General features: G+C 31.6%; 3 protein-coding genes across 4 annotated transcripts; 1 reads left to right on the forward strand and 2 right to left on the reverse strand.

Moving 5' to 3' along the window:
* Positions 1 to 509: 509 nt before the first annotated feature.
* Positions 510 to 1879, reverse strand: LOC105649883 (winged-helix DNA-binding transcription factor family protein). Its single transcript, XM_012236699.4, has 2 exons — positions 1560 to 1879; positions 510 to 1446 (listed from the first exon to the last, which is right to left on the reverse strand). The coding sequence occupies exons 1-2, from the start codon at positions 1740 to 1742 to the stop codon at positions 754 to 756; spliced, it is 876 nt and encodes a 291-aa protein (XP_012092089.1). The 5' UTR covers positions 1743 to 1879; the 3' UTR covers positions 510 to 753.
* Positions 1880 to 6157: 4278 nt separating this feature from the next.
* On the forward strand, positions 6158 to 8917 carry LOC105649884 (small ribosomal subunit protein uS19x). Its single transcript, XM_012236700.4, has 4 exons — positions 6158 to 6293; positions 6447 to 6595; positions 6685 to 6742; positions 8510 to 8917. Exons 1-4 carry the CDS (start codon positions 6291 to 6293, stop codon positions 8756 to 8758), a joined length of 459 nt encoding a protein of 152 aa, XP_012092090.1. The 5' UTR covers positions 6158 to 6290; the 3' UTR covers positions 8759 to 8917.
* A 4025-nt stretch (positions 8918 to 12942) lies between these two features.
* On the reverse strand, positions 12943 to 15817 carry WRKY21 (WRKY DNA-binding protein 21). Of its 2 annotated transcripts, XM_012236702.4 has the most exons (4): positions 15605 to 15817; positions 14432 to 15276; positions 14149 to 14274; positions 12943 to 13430 (listed from the first exon to the last, which is right to left on the reverse strand). In XM_012236702.4, exons 2-4 carry the CDS (start codon positions 15220 to 15222, stop codon positions 13286 to 13288), a joined length of 1062 nt encoding a protein of 353 aa, XP_012092092.1. In that variant the 5' UTR covers positions 15223 to 15276; positions 15605 to 15817; the 3' UTR covers positions 12943 to 13285. The 2 variants fall into 2 exon arrangements, with proteins under 2 accessions (XP_012092092.1, XP_012092091.1); XM_012236701.4 differs by having other exon boundaries at positions 14432 to 15817.
* Between the last annotated feature and the right edge of the window lie 846 nt (positions 15818 to 16663).

Below are 16663 nucleotides of genomic sequence, written 5' to 3' on the forward strand. Positions count from 1 at the left end.
GAACGAGATCAGCGTGTACCTATGTTTAAAGTTATATTGCATCTGCTAGGTTATACGGGAAATAATTGCAACCACCTCTATATGAAATTTGAGTGAATAAAAAAAGGAATCAAACCTGAGCTCCCGTCAAACTTCAATTACGCAACAATGGCGTGAAAGAGCCGACTTCCAGCACTAGTTCGGTGAAATAATAGCCCTACCCACTTCTACTCTGCCAATCTTCAAGCATGCACCCACCAGACCAGACATGACCTTACTTCAATTAACAAACCTAATTCTGCGGCGACATTCCAGCGGTCATGTGCGAGAAGACGAAACCGCAAACTTAGGGAAATTCGCCATTTCGACCCATGCGATATTTAAGCATATTTATGATAATAATATACATAACTGCTAAAACTGCCGGTGTGTAACGTCAGTTGCTTTTGAACCATGTTGACTAGAAAAAGCTAAAGAAACACTTTAATGGAGGGATGCGTTTTTTTATCTCTTCAATGGAGGGAGAGGTGTTTGCAAGGAAAATTACTCTCTTAAATTCATCCAACTGATGCTTACATCTGATGCTGTTTTAAATCCTAAACAAGGTAAAAAAAAAAAAAAACTAAAGAAATTAAAAAATTAAGATCCGATGTCTTTTTTTCTGTTTTTCTTTAAGCTATGGGCTTACATGATACATGGACCCAAATACATCCCAAAGCCACCTAATTTACAAAATTACCCCTACGAACACATTCTCCTATGCCTCTATCGCGATCACTTCCTTCCTCTTCTAGTTGTGGCCTTCTTCGCCGGTGACTTCACGCTCTTCGGCTTCGCACTTTTAGCCGGGACCTTCTTTGCAGCAGGAGCCTTTTTCGGCGCCGCTTTGGGAGCTGCCGCCACTTTCTTTCCCGGAGTTGTCCTAGTCGAAGTCCTGGATGCCTTGGCAGGTCGCTCTTTAGGCTTAGGTCTAGTCGGAGTTGCCTTAGGTTTTGCAGCAGGCTTAGACTTAGCAGGCGCAGCTTTTGGCTTAGCAGCAGCTTTAGGTTTAGCAGCTGCCTTAGGCTTTGCCTTAGTCTTAGTAGCAGCAACAGCTGCAGCTGCCTTCTTCTTCGCAGGAGCACTGGCAGCTGCCTTAGTTGACTTGGCTTCCTTTGGTTTAGCTGCCGCAGCCTTAGGCTTGGCCTTGGCCTTGGTTTTGGTGGATGCTTTGGCAGCAGGTTTCTTCTTAGATTTTGACGGAGGTGGAGCAGCTGGCTTAGGTGCCGATGATTTCACTGGAGGAAGCTTGAAAGATCCTTTCACCTTCACAATCTTGCCGGCAGCTACAAGCTTCTTCAAGTGAAATAGAAGCAATTTCTTGAAATTTGGCGGCAGCTGCTTATGCTTCTCTTCAATGAACTTAGTAATTGCATACTGACTAGAACCAGTCTTCTCCTTCAAAGTCACAATAGCATCCTTGATCATCTATGAAACCACAAAAACAGAAACGAAATCAGATCTACAAACAAAAAAATCTTAACATTGGACACAAAAATACTGAATTCAAATCTGAAAATGATATATAACATAAAACCCACCTCTTCATATGGAGGATGGGTACTACGGGCTCGGGATTTCTTAGGAGCAGCGGGTTTTTTTGCTTTGGATTCCTTTGTCTTCTTGGTCTTACCAGTCTTGGTCGCCGGAGCTTCTTCGGTTGGTTCAGTAATGGCCGGTTCAGGATTGGCCTCGACGTCTACAGTTGGATCTTCACTGGCCATTTGAGAAACAGAGGATTGGGAATTCGGATTTTGGGGTTAGGGTTCAATACCAGGGCAGACAATTCAGAGGAAATAGGATAGAATTGGATCTAAGACGAATTGTGTCCTAGTAATATCGATTATGTGAGAAGATGACGAAAAGGGATGGATTTAAATAGTCAAGTGAGCATGAGAGAGTATCCAAAAGCTGAACTCTGATTGGTTCGGACTTGAAGGACTCCTTGAAGTTTGAATAATAGCCGTTAGATGTTAGCCGTATCTACGGTTAAGAATGCTTGACAGAAGGATTTGGGTTGGATTGTGGATTGGGAGGCATGGATGAAATTGTTAGCATAGGTGTGCTTTTAAGCTCAATTCATTTGAGTATATCTTGAGCTACACTAAATGGATTTTAGTTAGATTTCTTGCATTTTGTAGATTATTATGTGAGCTTTCTAATGAGTATTGGCACATGTTGTGGAGCTTTGTAATTTGGGAGAAATTGAGGTTTGAAGCCACAATGGTCAAAATTAGGGTTTGCTTTGATGTTATTGTGGTTTTGAGAGATTTTAGAAGCATTTCTTGATACATTTCTATTATTTCTTGACCTTATAAGATAGTAGCCTAATAAAGGAACCTATTGATCCAAGGATAATTAAAATGCAATGAATTTTAATTAGTGAACTATTGATTTGAATATCATGAAAGTTGAACACATATGTAATGATAATGATGCTACTTAGTTATGTATAATATGTACACTTATAAAAAATTACAATGAGCTTTTTTTTTTTTCTAATATATAGTTCTAGCTATTGATATGTAGAAATGTGAATAAACATTTAAGAAAAACATAAATTATCTAATGTTTATATATTGCACAATACAGTTAGAGATTCTAACAGTTACTATTATATGAAAACCTATGATAGTATGTAATATAACCTTCTAGATTGCTCTCTCCATGTGCAAAATTTTATGCTTAAATGTTATGCATTCTTAAACCGTATGATATATAAATTTACTTCTTGAATTTTGTTACTTCGACGTTGTGGCATTCCCTCAAGTTTACTTTAACACATCATGTACTTCAATTTGTAAAATTACATATATTAAACATTTTAACTTATAAAATTATTTTATGAAATACTTCAATTTGTAACATTAGATCAATTAAACACCATGAGATGATTGAAAATATGTACCTTATTATTTCAAAACTTGTATTAATTACACATATAATCAATATTTTGTATATAAAAGTCAAAAACCTTAAACACCGTATTATTAGTGTGGAAAGATATATGATGTTATCAAAATTTTTAGCATTAAAAATACAATAAATCTCTCTCAAAATTGAGAGTGTCACGAGATTAAAGTAACAAAGTTTATGAGTGGATTTATATGTTTATCCATTCTAAACTTATTGCATATTTCCCGCCATTTTCAATAATCTCCTTTATTATGTATATGTAAGATGGAGGCCAAAAGAAGTATAGATATGGGTTGAAAAATGATAGATATGCATATACATCTTTTTTTTAAGTTAACAATACATCATAAAGAAACATCAATACCACATATTACAATCACAAACATGTAAAATAAATAGTAAATATTCGATGTAAATGTTGAAATTACATTACAAGTTCAATGGAAAAAAATTTTAATTGGTTTTTAAACGATTGGCTTGTAACTAGATCAAATAATTTGTATTTGCCAAATTAAACAAAATTTTTATCTAACGATCAAACTAATCGGGTTAAAAATATTGGTACATCTTTTTTTTTAATATAGCTTTAAAATTAAAAAAAAATTATGATGATAAATTTAGCAAATTTAACAAGTTACTAAATTGGTCTTCATCTAAAGACCAAAAATGGTTAGAGTCTAAGGTGAAACTAGGTTAACCTTCCTTTCCTTATAAGTTTCATTCCCTTATATAAAAAAAATTATGTTTGCAATTATGTTGTTACTAAGTTTGCCTTGCAAGTTGCAAGTCTTTAGGATTAGGATCAATTCTTTTTGTGTGCGGTTTATTTTGTAATGAGTTTATGTTCTCAAGCAGTAATGAAACTAATATCTAAAAGGAGACAGCGCAAAATAATATAAAATTTAATTAAAGTTGTGTACGACAATAACTTTTTAAGTAATTTCTAGTGTTTTAAATGTTGTTTTCTAACAATTTTTTAAGTAGTTTTTAGCGTTTTAAATGTTATTTTCTATATGTTCAGTAACATAATATTTGAACTAACTTTATAAAAAGTTAACTTATATAATATTTATCTTTTAGGGTTTTATAAAAAGCTACTCAAACAACTCCAATAGCTCAGCATTAAACGATGTTAAAACAGCTAATAACTATTAAAACATTTAATTTTGCGAAATAAACTTTAAATAAATATCGTACAAAGGAAAAGGGGACCAAGATGTTTGAATGTTGGTTAAAATCTCTCATTAGTCAAAACTCAACATTGTTAAAGAAAATTTTTTGGCTATTGTCCACCTTCTCTATAAGATAACATCCTCCCTATTCACAAGAGTCTATTTTTTTCAATTCCATATACTTGAGAAACTAATTTCATATATCATGAATATAGAATTAAATTTCAATAAGAAATAGATATAGCAAAAATTGAAATATCATTAATACTCTTAATTATAAAATATTTAATTAAATGTTATATTTTATATACTATTATTTCCAATAGTTAAAACTATTATTTTATTTTCGAAGACTTTTTTTTTTTTTCATTTGTCAATCAGATTTATTAGATAGATGATATTTATATTTCGACGTTAATTAGCTATTTTAAAAAATGCATTTTGGTGAGTGTTAATGTAGTCTATATTATTCTATATGTATTTTTTGTGCTTATCCATAATAATTAACTACATACAGTTATCTTTTATGCAAAATTTTTATTGTAATCCAAATATAATGATTCAACATTCTTAGAATTATTTTTCTGAAAAAATTTATTAAATTATGAATTTTAATAAGAATGTTGAAGTTTAGTTACCAAATATTCCATCTAGGAAAGCTGCAAATGAAATTAGTAAAACTAGTTGTTGTAGTTGGAAATAGGATTTGTGTAATAATAATCAAAAAAATAAATTGAATAGAACTGGTTCAATTCAAATTTTTATAAACTTGATATGATTCAATTTGATTAGCTTGAAAAGAAACAACTCAATTGGTCATTATATGAATTGAATCCGAACCAAAAAATTTTCAATTCGTGTAGGCAAGATTTGTTTATCATATTGGTTTTGGGGTAAAGATAGAGTAAATTTATGAGTTGCGGATAAGGGTGTATAACCTACACCTGACTTCTTGTTGTTATTCTTAAGCGTTCTTAGGTTAAATATGTATGAAATATGAAATATCATATTCTCATTTATTATGGTTGGATAACAATCATAACTCAGTGTAAAATGTAAAATATGAATCAAATGTGTATGTCAATTCCATAATTTTGGCAATTTGTTTTTCTCTCTTGGAATTACTTTTTTTGAATTTAAAAAATTTTATTTATATATATATATTTGGTAATATTTTTTAAAACAGATTCTGTATTTATATAGCTGATATTGGTTTGTAATTCCATATAAACATCCTACATGGTATCATGATTTCACCATATAATAATTCGTTGGTCAGATGGAGATAATGATCGAGGATTAGACTTGAAAAGCTATATACGTGTGAGTTCTTACATAACTATATAAATATTTTCTCTCTCCTAGGGTAAAAAATTCATCTGCTTAGTTGAAATTAAATCAATTTAAAACATATTAAACAAATCGAGATTTTTGAAATGAAAATCAAATTAATTTGGTCAATTCAATTGATTTTATTAATTTTAAAGCTTCATAAAAACTACACAGTTTTATTTGATTCAATCAGTTTTACGGAAGTATTGTCAGCACTATTTCCTTCTGTTTATTTCAAAATATGGTTATATTGAATCTTGTGATTGAAATTTGTTGATTCTATTGTATTAATTTTCTATGAAACGAGTTATTAGTAATTACATGTATTAATTACTTTAATATGGGCCTGGGGCCTCGCAAGTTCATTAGGCTGACTGGATGGATTGCATGTCTTATTATTTAAAACTTCGTTCGGCCCATGTTTATTTTAAAACTCTATAGTATATCATTGCATTCAAAATATACAATTATCTTAATATTCATTTTCATGCAATATCAATTGAATTTTATTTCTAAATTAAATGAAGTTATCAATTTGATGACATTGTAAATACTTAATAAAATTGCTCACACACATCTATTTTTGTATATATGATAATGCAACAAAAATTACTATTCTCTTTTTAAATCAATCTCATTAATTATCCAACATGAAATATTTTTTATTACATAAAAAAGAGTCGATTAGCGGAGCGAGCGGGTTCAATCAATCGGGTAGACCCGAATAATAAAAACCCGCAATCCACGAACTAATCGGGTATCTTATAAATATACTATTACCGTCTCCAAAACCCTAGCCATTGCAGAACACACAACTACCGTTTGGCGGGTGTTGTTTCTCCATCTCTAAACATGGTAAGGATTCAAAGCCTCTGCCATTCAAAATTTTCCGATTGAGTTTCAAAATCAAAAGAAATTATTAAAAATTTTCTTTCCTTCTTCATCATTTTCCCAAAACCACTTTTATATTTGATATTGGGAATTCTTGTTGCTTTGTTTGATAATCAGGCGGATGTTGAGACCGAAGTCGCTGCTGCAGGCCAGCCAAAGAAGAGGACGTTTAAGAAGTTCAGTTTTAGAGGAGTTGATTTGGATGCTCTATTGGACATGACTACTGATGATCTCGTCAAGCTCTTTCCTGCTCGCGCTCGCAGAAGGTGATCTTGTTGTAATCAATCGCGTCTCTGTTTTTTTATTTGCTATCTCATGTATTAAATATATTTATATTAAATTCATTTCATTTCAGGTTTCAGCGAGGTTTGAAGAGGAAGCCAATGGCACTTATTAAGAAGCTTCGCAAGGCGGTATGATTTCCTGCACCAATATCATGCATAATGCTTGTTTGGCTTGACTTGATTTTGTTATAAAACTTATGTTGAGATATGCCTTGCTGATTTCTGAATTTTTATTCATATGTTGACGGCTTGTGATTGATGAGATTAGAATTTTAATGGTTGTTACTGATTACATTGTATGAGATGAAAATTTCTCTGTTACGCATTGCGAGGAAGTCTGTTCTTTTGTTTAATTGCAATTTTATTAGGAATTAAATGAGCTATTGAGTTGACCTTCCACTGATTGTGTAAGTACTGCATGAATTGAAGTTAATGCTTATAACTTGGTGGAAGATTACGGGAAAATGGTAAATGCAATGTAGTAAACTACAAGGGTTAGATGGGTTAAGGTTCAAAACTGTGGCAGAGTGCTTCAATGTAGATATGCAATAAAAGTGCTTTTTCTTGCAACACTGAGCTACAATTATGTTTGTTTTGATGAATATGCAACTGTTTCAACCAAAAAGTGCAAAAAGATCAGAAGTATTATCTTCTTTAATTTTTGCCTTTTGGATTTTTTGTGGAAATGCCAGAATTATTTGTCTATATTATTGGCAGAAGTGGCCATGAGCATTTTATTTTTCCTGTATTGGAAATTGGTTTGTGATTAGTTTGGGACTAAGATTTAGTTGTTGAACTGGAAATTGGTTTTTGTATGTGTTGTGTGATGGAGAAGTTTGTTTTTATAAGATTTGTTATATTATCATAACGCCTATTTGAGTAGTGAAAGCCTGTGATGTTCTTATAACATCAAGTTGACAGAGGATCTTTGTTATGCTTTAAGAGGTGTTATAGGAACTCACTATTATGGTGGTGAATTGTACTTGAAGGAGCAATTTTGTTACCATAATTCAACATTTCTATGGAAAATACTTTCATAGAATAGTAGTTTTCCAGGTAAATATATATAGGAATGCTGAATTATATTTTTTTGGGTGATAACAATAACTTTCTAAGAAAATTAAGATAATTGTGTTTGATTAATTATGAAAAAGTTAAAATAAAATAGTAGACTACTTTATTACTCCTAATTTAATTATCTTTATTTAATTAATTTACAAAGGACCAATGAAAAATAATACCTTTTACTTAATTTATAATATCTTTTATTTATTATACGTAAGGATTAATGAAATAAAATTTTTGTAACAACCAATTTATATTTAAAATATAAATATTATTCAGAAATTAGTTAATATAATTATAGTTGAAACTCTCATTGAAGTAATCAACAGATATACTTGATACTATAGTTAGGGTTTTTTTTCTTGCAAAGAATTATATAGTTTTGAGTATCGTGAATGATAATATGTAAAAGGTTTAAATTTGCCTAAGTATTTTCTCAAGTAAAGATATTAATATAATTATGTTTTTTAAATATCTTATTATCTACAAGAATTTAACTTTCCTACACTTTGAGAGGGAAAATAGTTTCCCATGTATATGGAAAAGTAATTATAGGGTCCACATTTTGATTTTCCTTGGAAAGTAGAATTTTTATACCAACTGAACATTTGAAAGTTATTTTTCATGATCCTGTGAAATTCTGGCAACCAAATGACCGCGAAGTCTTAATTGGGGCAAAATGCAATTCTTAAAAATCTTGTATATTTTTGGCAGTCCATGTGTGATGTTATATTTTTAAATATTTTTATCAGTGGATATCCGACCTTAATATTTGCTTTGTTTCTGGTAGATGTTCTAAACACACTAAAAAGCCCTTAAAATTTGTTGCAGAAAAGGGAGGCCCCAGCTGGTGAGAAACCTGAGCCTGTTAGGACTCACCTGCGCAACATGATTATAGTACCTGAGATGATTGGTAGCATAATTGGAGTTTACAATGGCAAGACCTTTAATCAAGTTGAAATCAAGCCTGAAATGATAGGGCATTATTTAGCCGAGTTCTCAATCTCCTACAAGCCTGTTAAGCATGGAAGACCTGGTATTGGTGCTACTCACTCATCCAGGTTTATCCCTCTCAAATGAAGATTTTGCAGATGTCTTAACTTCAATGGGAAGTGCTTTCTTATGTTTGTCGTTAAATGACCTTTCTGTTAACTGCTTTTCATCTCTTAACAGTTTTACCTCATGTTGAATTTGAAAATTAATTAGTTTTATTTGAATCTTTATTTAATGAACTAAAAACTGCCACTCATACCTTGAGGAAAGAAATGCTCAACTCGCCTTGTCCATGAAAAGGTATTTGTAATTTTATTGAATTTAATGTGTTCAAACTGCGTGGATGATACACATTTCTTGAAATTTTTTTAAAGTCGAGGAATGTGAATAAAGTTTACAATTCAAAATAGTTGAACCCAAGTTCGACTATTTTTGGCAGAGTTGAATCAACTTGAGCATATCTTAAATGAGTTGAAATCGAGTTAAATAAAATTTAGCTTAACTCAGCACAGTATAAAATAAAATTTTTCGACGGACAAGAATTTTTTCGCTTTGAAATAGAAAATTTTCTGTCCCCTCCTGCTGAAAGTGGATAGCTAAAGCTATTTCTTTGACCAACTCATTGTTTAATGCTGTGGGTTTTTTTTTTTTTTTTTTTTTTTTTGGTTTTTGGTCAGTAACACTTGCATAATATGGGTCGACGAGTTTGTTTGCCTGAGCAGTCACCGGCACCCCTAATTTTTTTTTTTCAGATTCTTAATCTCTAAATAGGTTTTTTGCTGAATTGAAAAACAGTAAAAACTGCAATGTTGTTAGAGGCAAGATATTTATGCCTACAAGGTGTTGGTGAAATTATCTGTTTGTGGGATGAATTTGTCTTTTGCCATTGCTGCATGTTGACCAGTTGAAATCAAGTAGCTTTTGCTTTGCAGAGTTTTCTTTTGTTCTTTAGAGTTGCAGCAAAGTTCAGACAAAAGATGGGATTTTAAAATTATCTACTGAGGACTGGGACCATTCCTTATGTTACAAATCCCGGATATGAATGTGTACCTGAGCTTATAAGCGTACACACTACGCCTCTTTTTGGAATAGGATAACGGTACTTTAATAACTTGGTATCAAAATCAATCTGAATCCACCGCTACCGTCACAGAATTGACCATTGCACACTCTAATAGGCTTGATGTTTTGTAGGATTTTCACCAGTTTGATGATAGTTTTGCAAATAAAGGCTAATTTGTTTTTTTATTTTTTTTCCTCTCTTTATAAAAAGAAAAAATAAATATATTAGTGAAAATGAGCTTTTTTATTTATTTATTAGAAAACCCAATGCTCTCAGCTTGACTCACCTATTGATTTATTGTTTATATCTTTTTTATTTTTAAGTGGTCAAACAAATATTATGAATGAATTACACAACGGAAATAACTTTGTTTATTAGATATTTCTATGGTCTATATTAAAAATCATAAAATTCAAATAAAAGAACAGAAAAAGGTTTAACATCGCTTCTTTGCATATATCAAAATAAAAACAAAAAAAGAAAAGATATGGTCAACAGTCAAAACTAAATAAGTACAGCAGAAGCAAATTCATACAAAATTGAAAATGCAGTTTATGTCAGGGAAAGAATTTCCATACTCTAAAACGATTAAGAAAGCCCACTTGTTAAATAAAAATATAAATAATTAGATGGGAAAATTAATTTTAAGCTATAATTTAATCCCTTCCATTGTTATTTAATTAAGGTACCAGTCTCCCACTTATGTAGATTTGTTTAATTGAAAATTATATTTACTTTTCATATTGTTTGTCAACATTAGACTAAAAAAATATTTTTTTTCTAATTTATAAATTTCAAATTGATTTGGTGTTAACGAAATTAAAAAAAATTAATATGATATATAAAAATATTAATGTGTAATACTATACTACCCAAAAAGCATTACCCTTAACGGGCTTATGATATTGTTGCTGCTCGTAATTGGCTTTGATATTATTCTAACCGTTACGAATAGTGTAAATTGTATAATATTCTACATACCATCTGATGAAAAAAAAAAAAAAAAAAAAGAATTGTGAGTGTTCATGGTCCAAATTACTTTTGATCCAAGCTTCAAAAGTTATGCTACACAAACAACAACCACCACCATAATACACTATTTGAAAAGAAGAGTCTTAACCTCATTCAACTTGGGTTATTATCATCATAACTAGCATGACTGTAATTGACTGACTAATTTGTCATTTTGGTAAAAAAAATACAAAGAAGAAGCAAGTGAAGGTTCTGAAGCTGACGCTATAGCTGTCCCACTACATCACAACTCAATCATGGAAATCTTGACCAGCCCAATTCTTTTTCCTTCCTGCATTAAATGGCTACACAGTTTAAACTCCTAAAAATGTTTGAAGAAAGAGTTGGATGCTCATATAAATGGGACCTTTTCTTGATGGGTTCTTATGACTGCATGCATACCAAATTAGGGCATAGAGAATGTCTTTGCTTTGATAATTTTCAAGATTTGGAATTTTAGCCCAAGACAATATAAATGCCAAGGGAGATCCAATCATACATCCATAGATCAAAGCATGATAGCCCATATTGGTCCCCTTTCTAGGTCACATGCATTGCTGCTAGACATTTTTTTAGGGTTTGCAAAGATATTTTGGAAGAATAGATGCTTAAGCTATTAAAGCTATTCAACTATCTTGGATTCTGATTCCCAGAATTACAAGCAACCCAAGTCAAATTCTTGAAGACTTTCAATCTTTTAAACCACATTGGATAGCTACATGTTTTTGTTAAAGAGAGATTTGGTTTCAAAAATTTTATAAAATGTCAATTTATTAGAGTTCTTTGATAGCTAAATTTGGACTTTCTATAGAAAAAAACTTGTCAAAGAAATTGATTTCACAACTAAAGTTTACACAAATGGGAATTAGATTGAGTTACACTCATTTCTAGTTTTCTATATCTAATGTATTGTGCAAGAGACATTGCAACTAACAACTTTCTTTCTTTCTTTTTAATACAGTCAAAGTGTTACTTTCACATTATTGTCAAAAAAATTGAACTCATATTATTCTAAACTCACCTCCTTAATCCAATCATTAGTCTGTTATTATTTTGTATTAAGAGACACTCAAGTATTACTACAACCTAGTTTTCATGCATCTCATTCTGCCAAACCCACCTTCTTTGTGATTTATTACGTATTATTGTTTTATTAATATTAGGTAAGAAGTCATTTGTTTAGACTGAGTTCTGAATGTTAAATCTAAATTAATTATTTATTGAGCTGAACCATTAATAATTAAGATCAAAGAATTATGACACTGGGAGATGGATGTGACTGTTTGCGAAGCCTAAATTTTTTTTAAAATTTTCCTTCATAAAATTTTTTATTTGGCCTCCTTAAAAAAATTCCATTTGCTGAACAAGTTTGAAATGGAGAAAATATTACTTTGAATTCTGTTAAATTTGAATTATTTTGCTTCATTTAGATGATGTATTTATAAATCAAAATACTTTTTCATTTAGTCCGTATATCTATACTAAACTTTATTTTTGTTCAAAGACTATAATTAAAGAGTAGCATAGTCAATCACTCTTACTTCCTCCATCCCATACATATATAGATGTAATTTGACTTTCACATGCATTAAGGAAAACTAGTTAATATAATTAAATTATGTTATTTGTTTAGGCTTCTCCTAAATATCTTTACTAATATTAAATGATATATCTATATAAATACAGATATACATTAAATGGTGATATATTAAGAAATTAAACAATAAATATTTTTTTTTTAAAAAAGAAAACTAAAACTATATTTTGACACAAACAAAAAAGGAAAATGAACCCCTCTCTCTCTCTCTCTCTATATATATATATATATATATATTTTTTTTTTTTTTTTGAAAATTCAAACTCTATATATATATATCTATAATAGGACAGAAGATATTTTTTTTTTTTTTTTGTCAAATTGAAGCGATTCAATATTTTTTAAATAAAACTATTATAGTATCAGTTCATGGCTTTGACTTCCATTAGTGGGTTTAGTTAAAATAATAAATAGATCTCACGTACTCCACCGATGAAATTTGATTACTTTAACATGAATAAATTAATTTTGACAAGCATATCATGTCTCTCAAGATAGAACGTTCATGAGAAGAGCTTATACGCCGCTTCAGACTCAACACCTCCAACTAAACACTAATCTTTATAATCCGATGAATATCTATCATAAACATATAGTCAATTAAAAGAAAATCACCACAATTTGGATATTACTAACTTGGGAAGAAAATTTCTGGAACTGTTTCAAGCATTGGCTGCCATGGAAGATGAAAAAGTTCTTACAATTTAAAGCCCCAATTCTACATTTTTCTTTGATCGGTGCTTCACTTCAAGCTCGCCGGCCTAATTGCTAAGAAGGCTTTGGTAAGCCAATTCCAAGAGTCAAAAAAGGAAAACTTAGAAAAAAAAAAAAAAAAAGCCCCCAAATATATCCTAGACTTGAAGGATGCAAAATATGTACAAAATCCATTCGCAATTATGTTTCGATTAATGGAACAGTAAGCGGCTTGAGAAGAACACGGGGATTATGTATTCGCAGATTGTGAAGGTATCCTCGGATGGTTGTGTTCACCTTCATAAGTTATGATAAGCATGGATGGCTCTTCCACGCATCTCTCCACATGCTTCCTTGCAGGACAACCTCTCATGCTACTACATTTGTAATATCCCCTGCACACGTTCAAAAGGACAATCTTAATCAACATAAGTTCCTCAAAATTTAGCATTGAAGCACATGCAATTCTTAAAATACAGATCGAATGTAAGAATAGAGCAAAAGCTAAATTCAAGGTTATTGGTGAGCTCAATATATATATATATATATATATATATATATATATATATGAGTGAAAATAACTAACTAAGATCCACTTGACTCCCAATTGCTGCCCATTCACTCACCAGCATTAATACAAAAAGGCTATGAAATCAGCAAAAACAGAGCCTTTAGTTAGTTTCGTCCCAATGAAAGCCAGTTCACATCATACCCCATAACTGGAAGGTCTTAACTAGAATTTTCAAAACGAAAAGTAGAACAACTCATGACATAGTTGTTTTTATTTGTAATCCCAAAATATTGGTGGTTCTCAAACTAATAGGTTAATGACATTAAATTTTCCTCATTCAGCTACTTCAGTACTTGCTGGAAAGGAGCACAGTCACAAAGAAAAAGGCAGGCAGGCCGGTTGGCCGCGGATCAACAATTAATATGGTACCATGGGGACTATTCTAATCTAGATCCTACATGTATATCAAACAGTACAACAAATACAAGCAAGTCTGCGAATAATTCAACTAATCAGAAGATGCATATGTCAATTTAAAGAGAAAAAGTAAACAAAATGCTTGCAGTCCAACCATAAGTTCCAAGTGCAAAAATTGGACATACCGAGGATGAGGAGAACCCTTGATTGGCTTCTGCCCATACTTCCTCCATGAGTAATCATCAGGAGGGATATCAGCAAGCTTGTTGCTGATAGCAGGTACCTTGATTGACCTCTTTACTCTATGTTTCCTGCCAATAAAACACAAGAGGTCAGCTAAAAAGTGTTCTAAAAAGAAATCAACATCTTCATAAAAGGAAAGATGCATAATCGCTAATTTTAAAAGTAACTGCACCATAATTAAATAAACACAATGAAAGTAAGGGGGGGGGGGGGGGGGAATCTAACCTTTTCTTTGAGCAATGGCATCTACCACTGTTTCCACATTTCACACTCCCATCTTCTCCCCTTCCGGAACACTTTCTCTTGTGTTGCTGTGAACTCTGATCTGAGGACCGAGGCGCCCCAATCAAATGGAAAGCACTTCCTTCCATATTAGCCACACTACCATCTATGCTCAAAGAAGATATGAAAGATCTAGTTGATGACATTGTAGGTGTACAGCTAGTGTTGTTATCAAAGTTCAAGTTCATCCCACTACTGCTTCTCCTAAATATCATTTCAGCTTGTTGTTTCATTTGCTGCTGCTGCTGCTGCTGCTGCTGCTGTTGGAGCTGCAGATGATGATGTTGCTGAAGGAAGTGATAATGTGCCGCAGGTGTTTGCTGGGCAAGGTGCGAGGGTCTTTTCCCACTTGAACTCAACTCCAAAGATGGCCCCCCCAAACAAAGGGAACTTTTAGCACTTGAAGAACCCAATTCTTGAATTGGGTGGTTATCAAAGTCATTACCAGATTGGAGAAGCTGAAAATTCTTGGACGAATGATCTGTTCTATGGTGTGGATTATCTAGAAGGATGTTTTGGGATAAAGGGGTTGGTAATTTCTTGAGTTTCCTAACTCTTGCATGACCTAAACCAGAATTTAGAAGAGAAATAACTCTCTTGAACCTAAACACAGCCTCCCCGGTTTCCAACATTAAATTCCTATACTGGACCTGATCTTGAGTTTGAGACAAGAAACTCAGAACTCTGTGGCAGCTCTCCACAGCAGCCCTGTTAGCTTCTTCAACCTCCTCCATAATAATAATCCCAGACTCCCAAAAGTCTTTAAATCAGCCAAAAGGGCCAAAAAGCTGAAGTACCCAAACAAAAACAGACCATAAAAACTCCAAAAATCTCAAAAACCTAGCTTGGTAATAGATCTTCAAGAAAAAAATACAAAGCCCATATGGTCATTCTTGGGTAAATAAAAGAAACACCATAAAATTGTTTTCATTTCATCAGAATTCCAAGAAATTCATCTTTCCAAAGGCTGAATTTTTGTAAAGATGAAAATTTTAAACCAAAAATATAAAATTGAATAGAAAAGGAGAAACTCAGATAATAACCAAAAAAATATAAGCTATACCATGATAAAAAAATGATCAAAATTGTAGTAAGAGAGACACCAAAGGAACAGACCTCGATTGACCTGGTTGAAATATGAAGCCCTAGATTCTTCCTCCATGGTTTGGAGATTGAAAGGTGTGAAAGAGGAGACTTTGGTTTGGCTTTGGCCCTTGGCTTTAGAATTCACACACAACCCACAAAAAAACAAAGCTCCCTTCTTTTAATTTAATCTTATTATTATAATAGTATTAATTTTTTTCCAGAGAGAGAGAGGGGGAGAGGCATTTGATTCATTAATAAAGAGGAAGTGGCACAGGAAGAGCTGAAAAAATGAAACTGCCGTCTCTGTCACAGATTTGAGTGTGGGTCCCACTCAAAGACCTTGGTTATTCTCTTTTTCTTTTTTCTTCTTCCCAATTCAGCTGCTTTTTATTCAGCTTTTTTTTTTTTTTTTAATTTATATATATAAATTAGGATTTCTACCATTTCATCTTCAGTTGTATTACTACTCCCAGATAAGCTTAGTTTTTAAGATCCCATTGTAATTAGTAGTAACTTTTTTTTAGGTGAAAGTTGAAACTGTAAAGACATTTGAACTTACCAACCTTGTTTTCTACAAAAAAAAGACATTATACAAGATTTTAGTTTCTTTATTTAGATTTAGATCACTTTTAATTTATTTACACTTAGGAATCATATGTACAAATTATTAGAAGTACAGTTCAAATTGTTCCATGGATTTAATTATGATGCATAATTATTCAAAATTAAAATTTTAAATCAACTTGTAATAAGATTTTCAATTAAAATATTAACTGTCTTCCTTTTTTAATCGGACAACTGCATTGACTAGATCACCCAGTAAAAATAGATAACAGGGATGTATTATCTGTCTTTCAGTCAAGTTGATCCATTAAAAATTAACTAAATTAATCTTTTAATTGAAAAGTTCTATTAAAATTACTTTAAAATTTTAATTTTAGATAAATTACGTATTTGGAATAAATCCAGCGAGCAAATTAAACACTATTCTTAAGTATTAAAATATAATGTATATATGAAAAATTATAGCTAAAAATATATTTAGGAGATAACCTAAAGTTTTGCAAAATTACATAATTATGAATGAAA

The sequence above is a fragment of the Jatropha curcas genome, chromosome 5 (genome assembly GCF_041381405.1).
Source record: "Jatropha curcas cultivar XTBG-Jc1 chromosome 5, XTBG_Jcur_1.0, whole genome shotgun sequence".
Taxonomy (NCBI): domain Eukaryota; kingdom Viridiplantae; phylum Streptophyta; class Magnoliopsida; order Malpighiales; family Euphorbiaceae; genus Jatropha; species Jatropha curcas.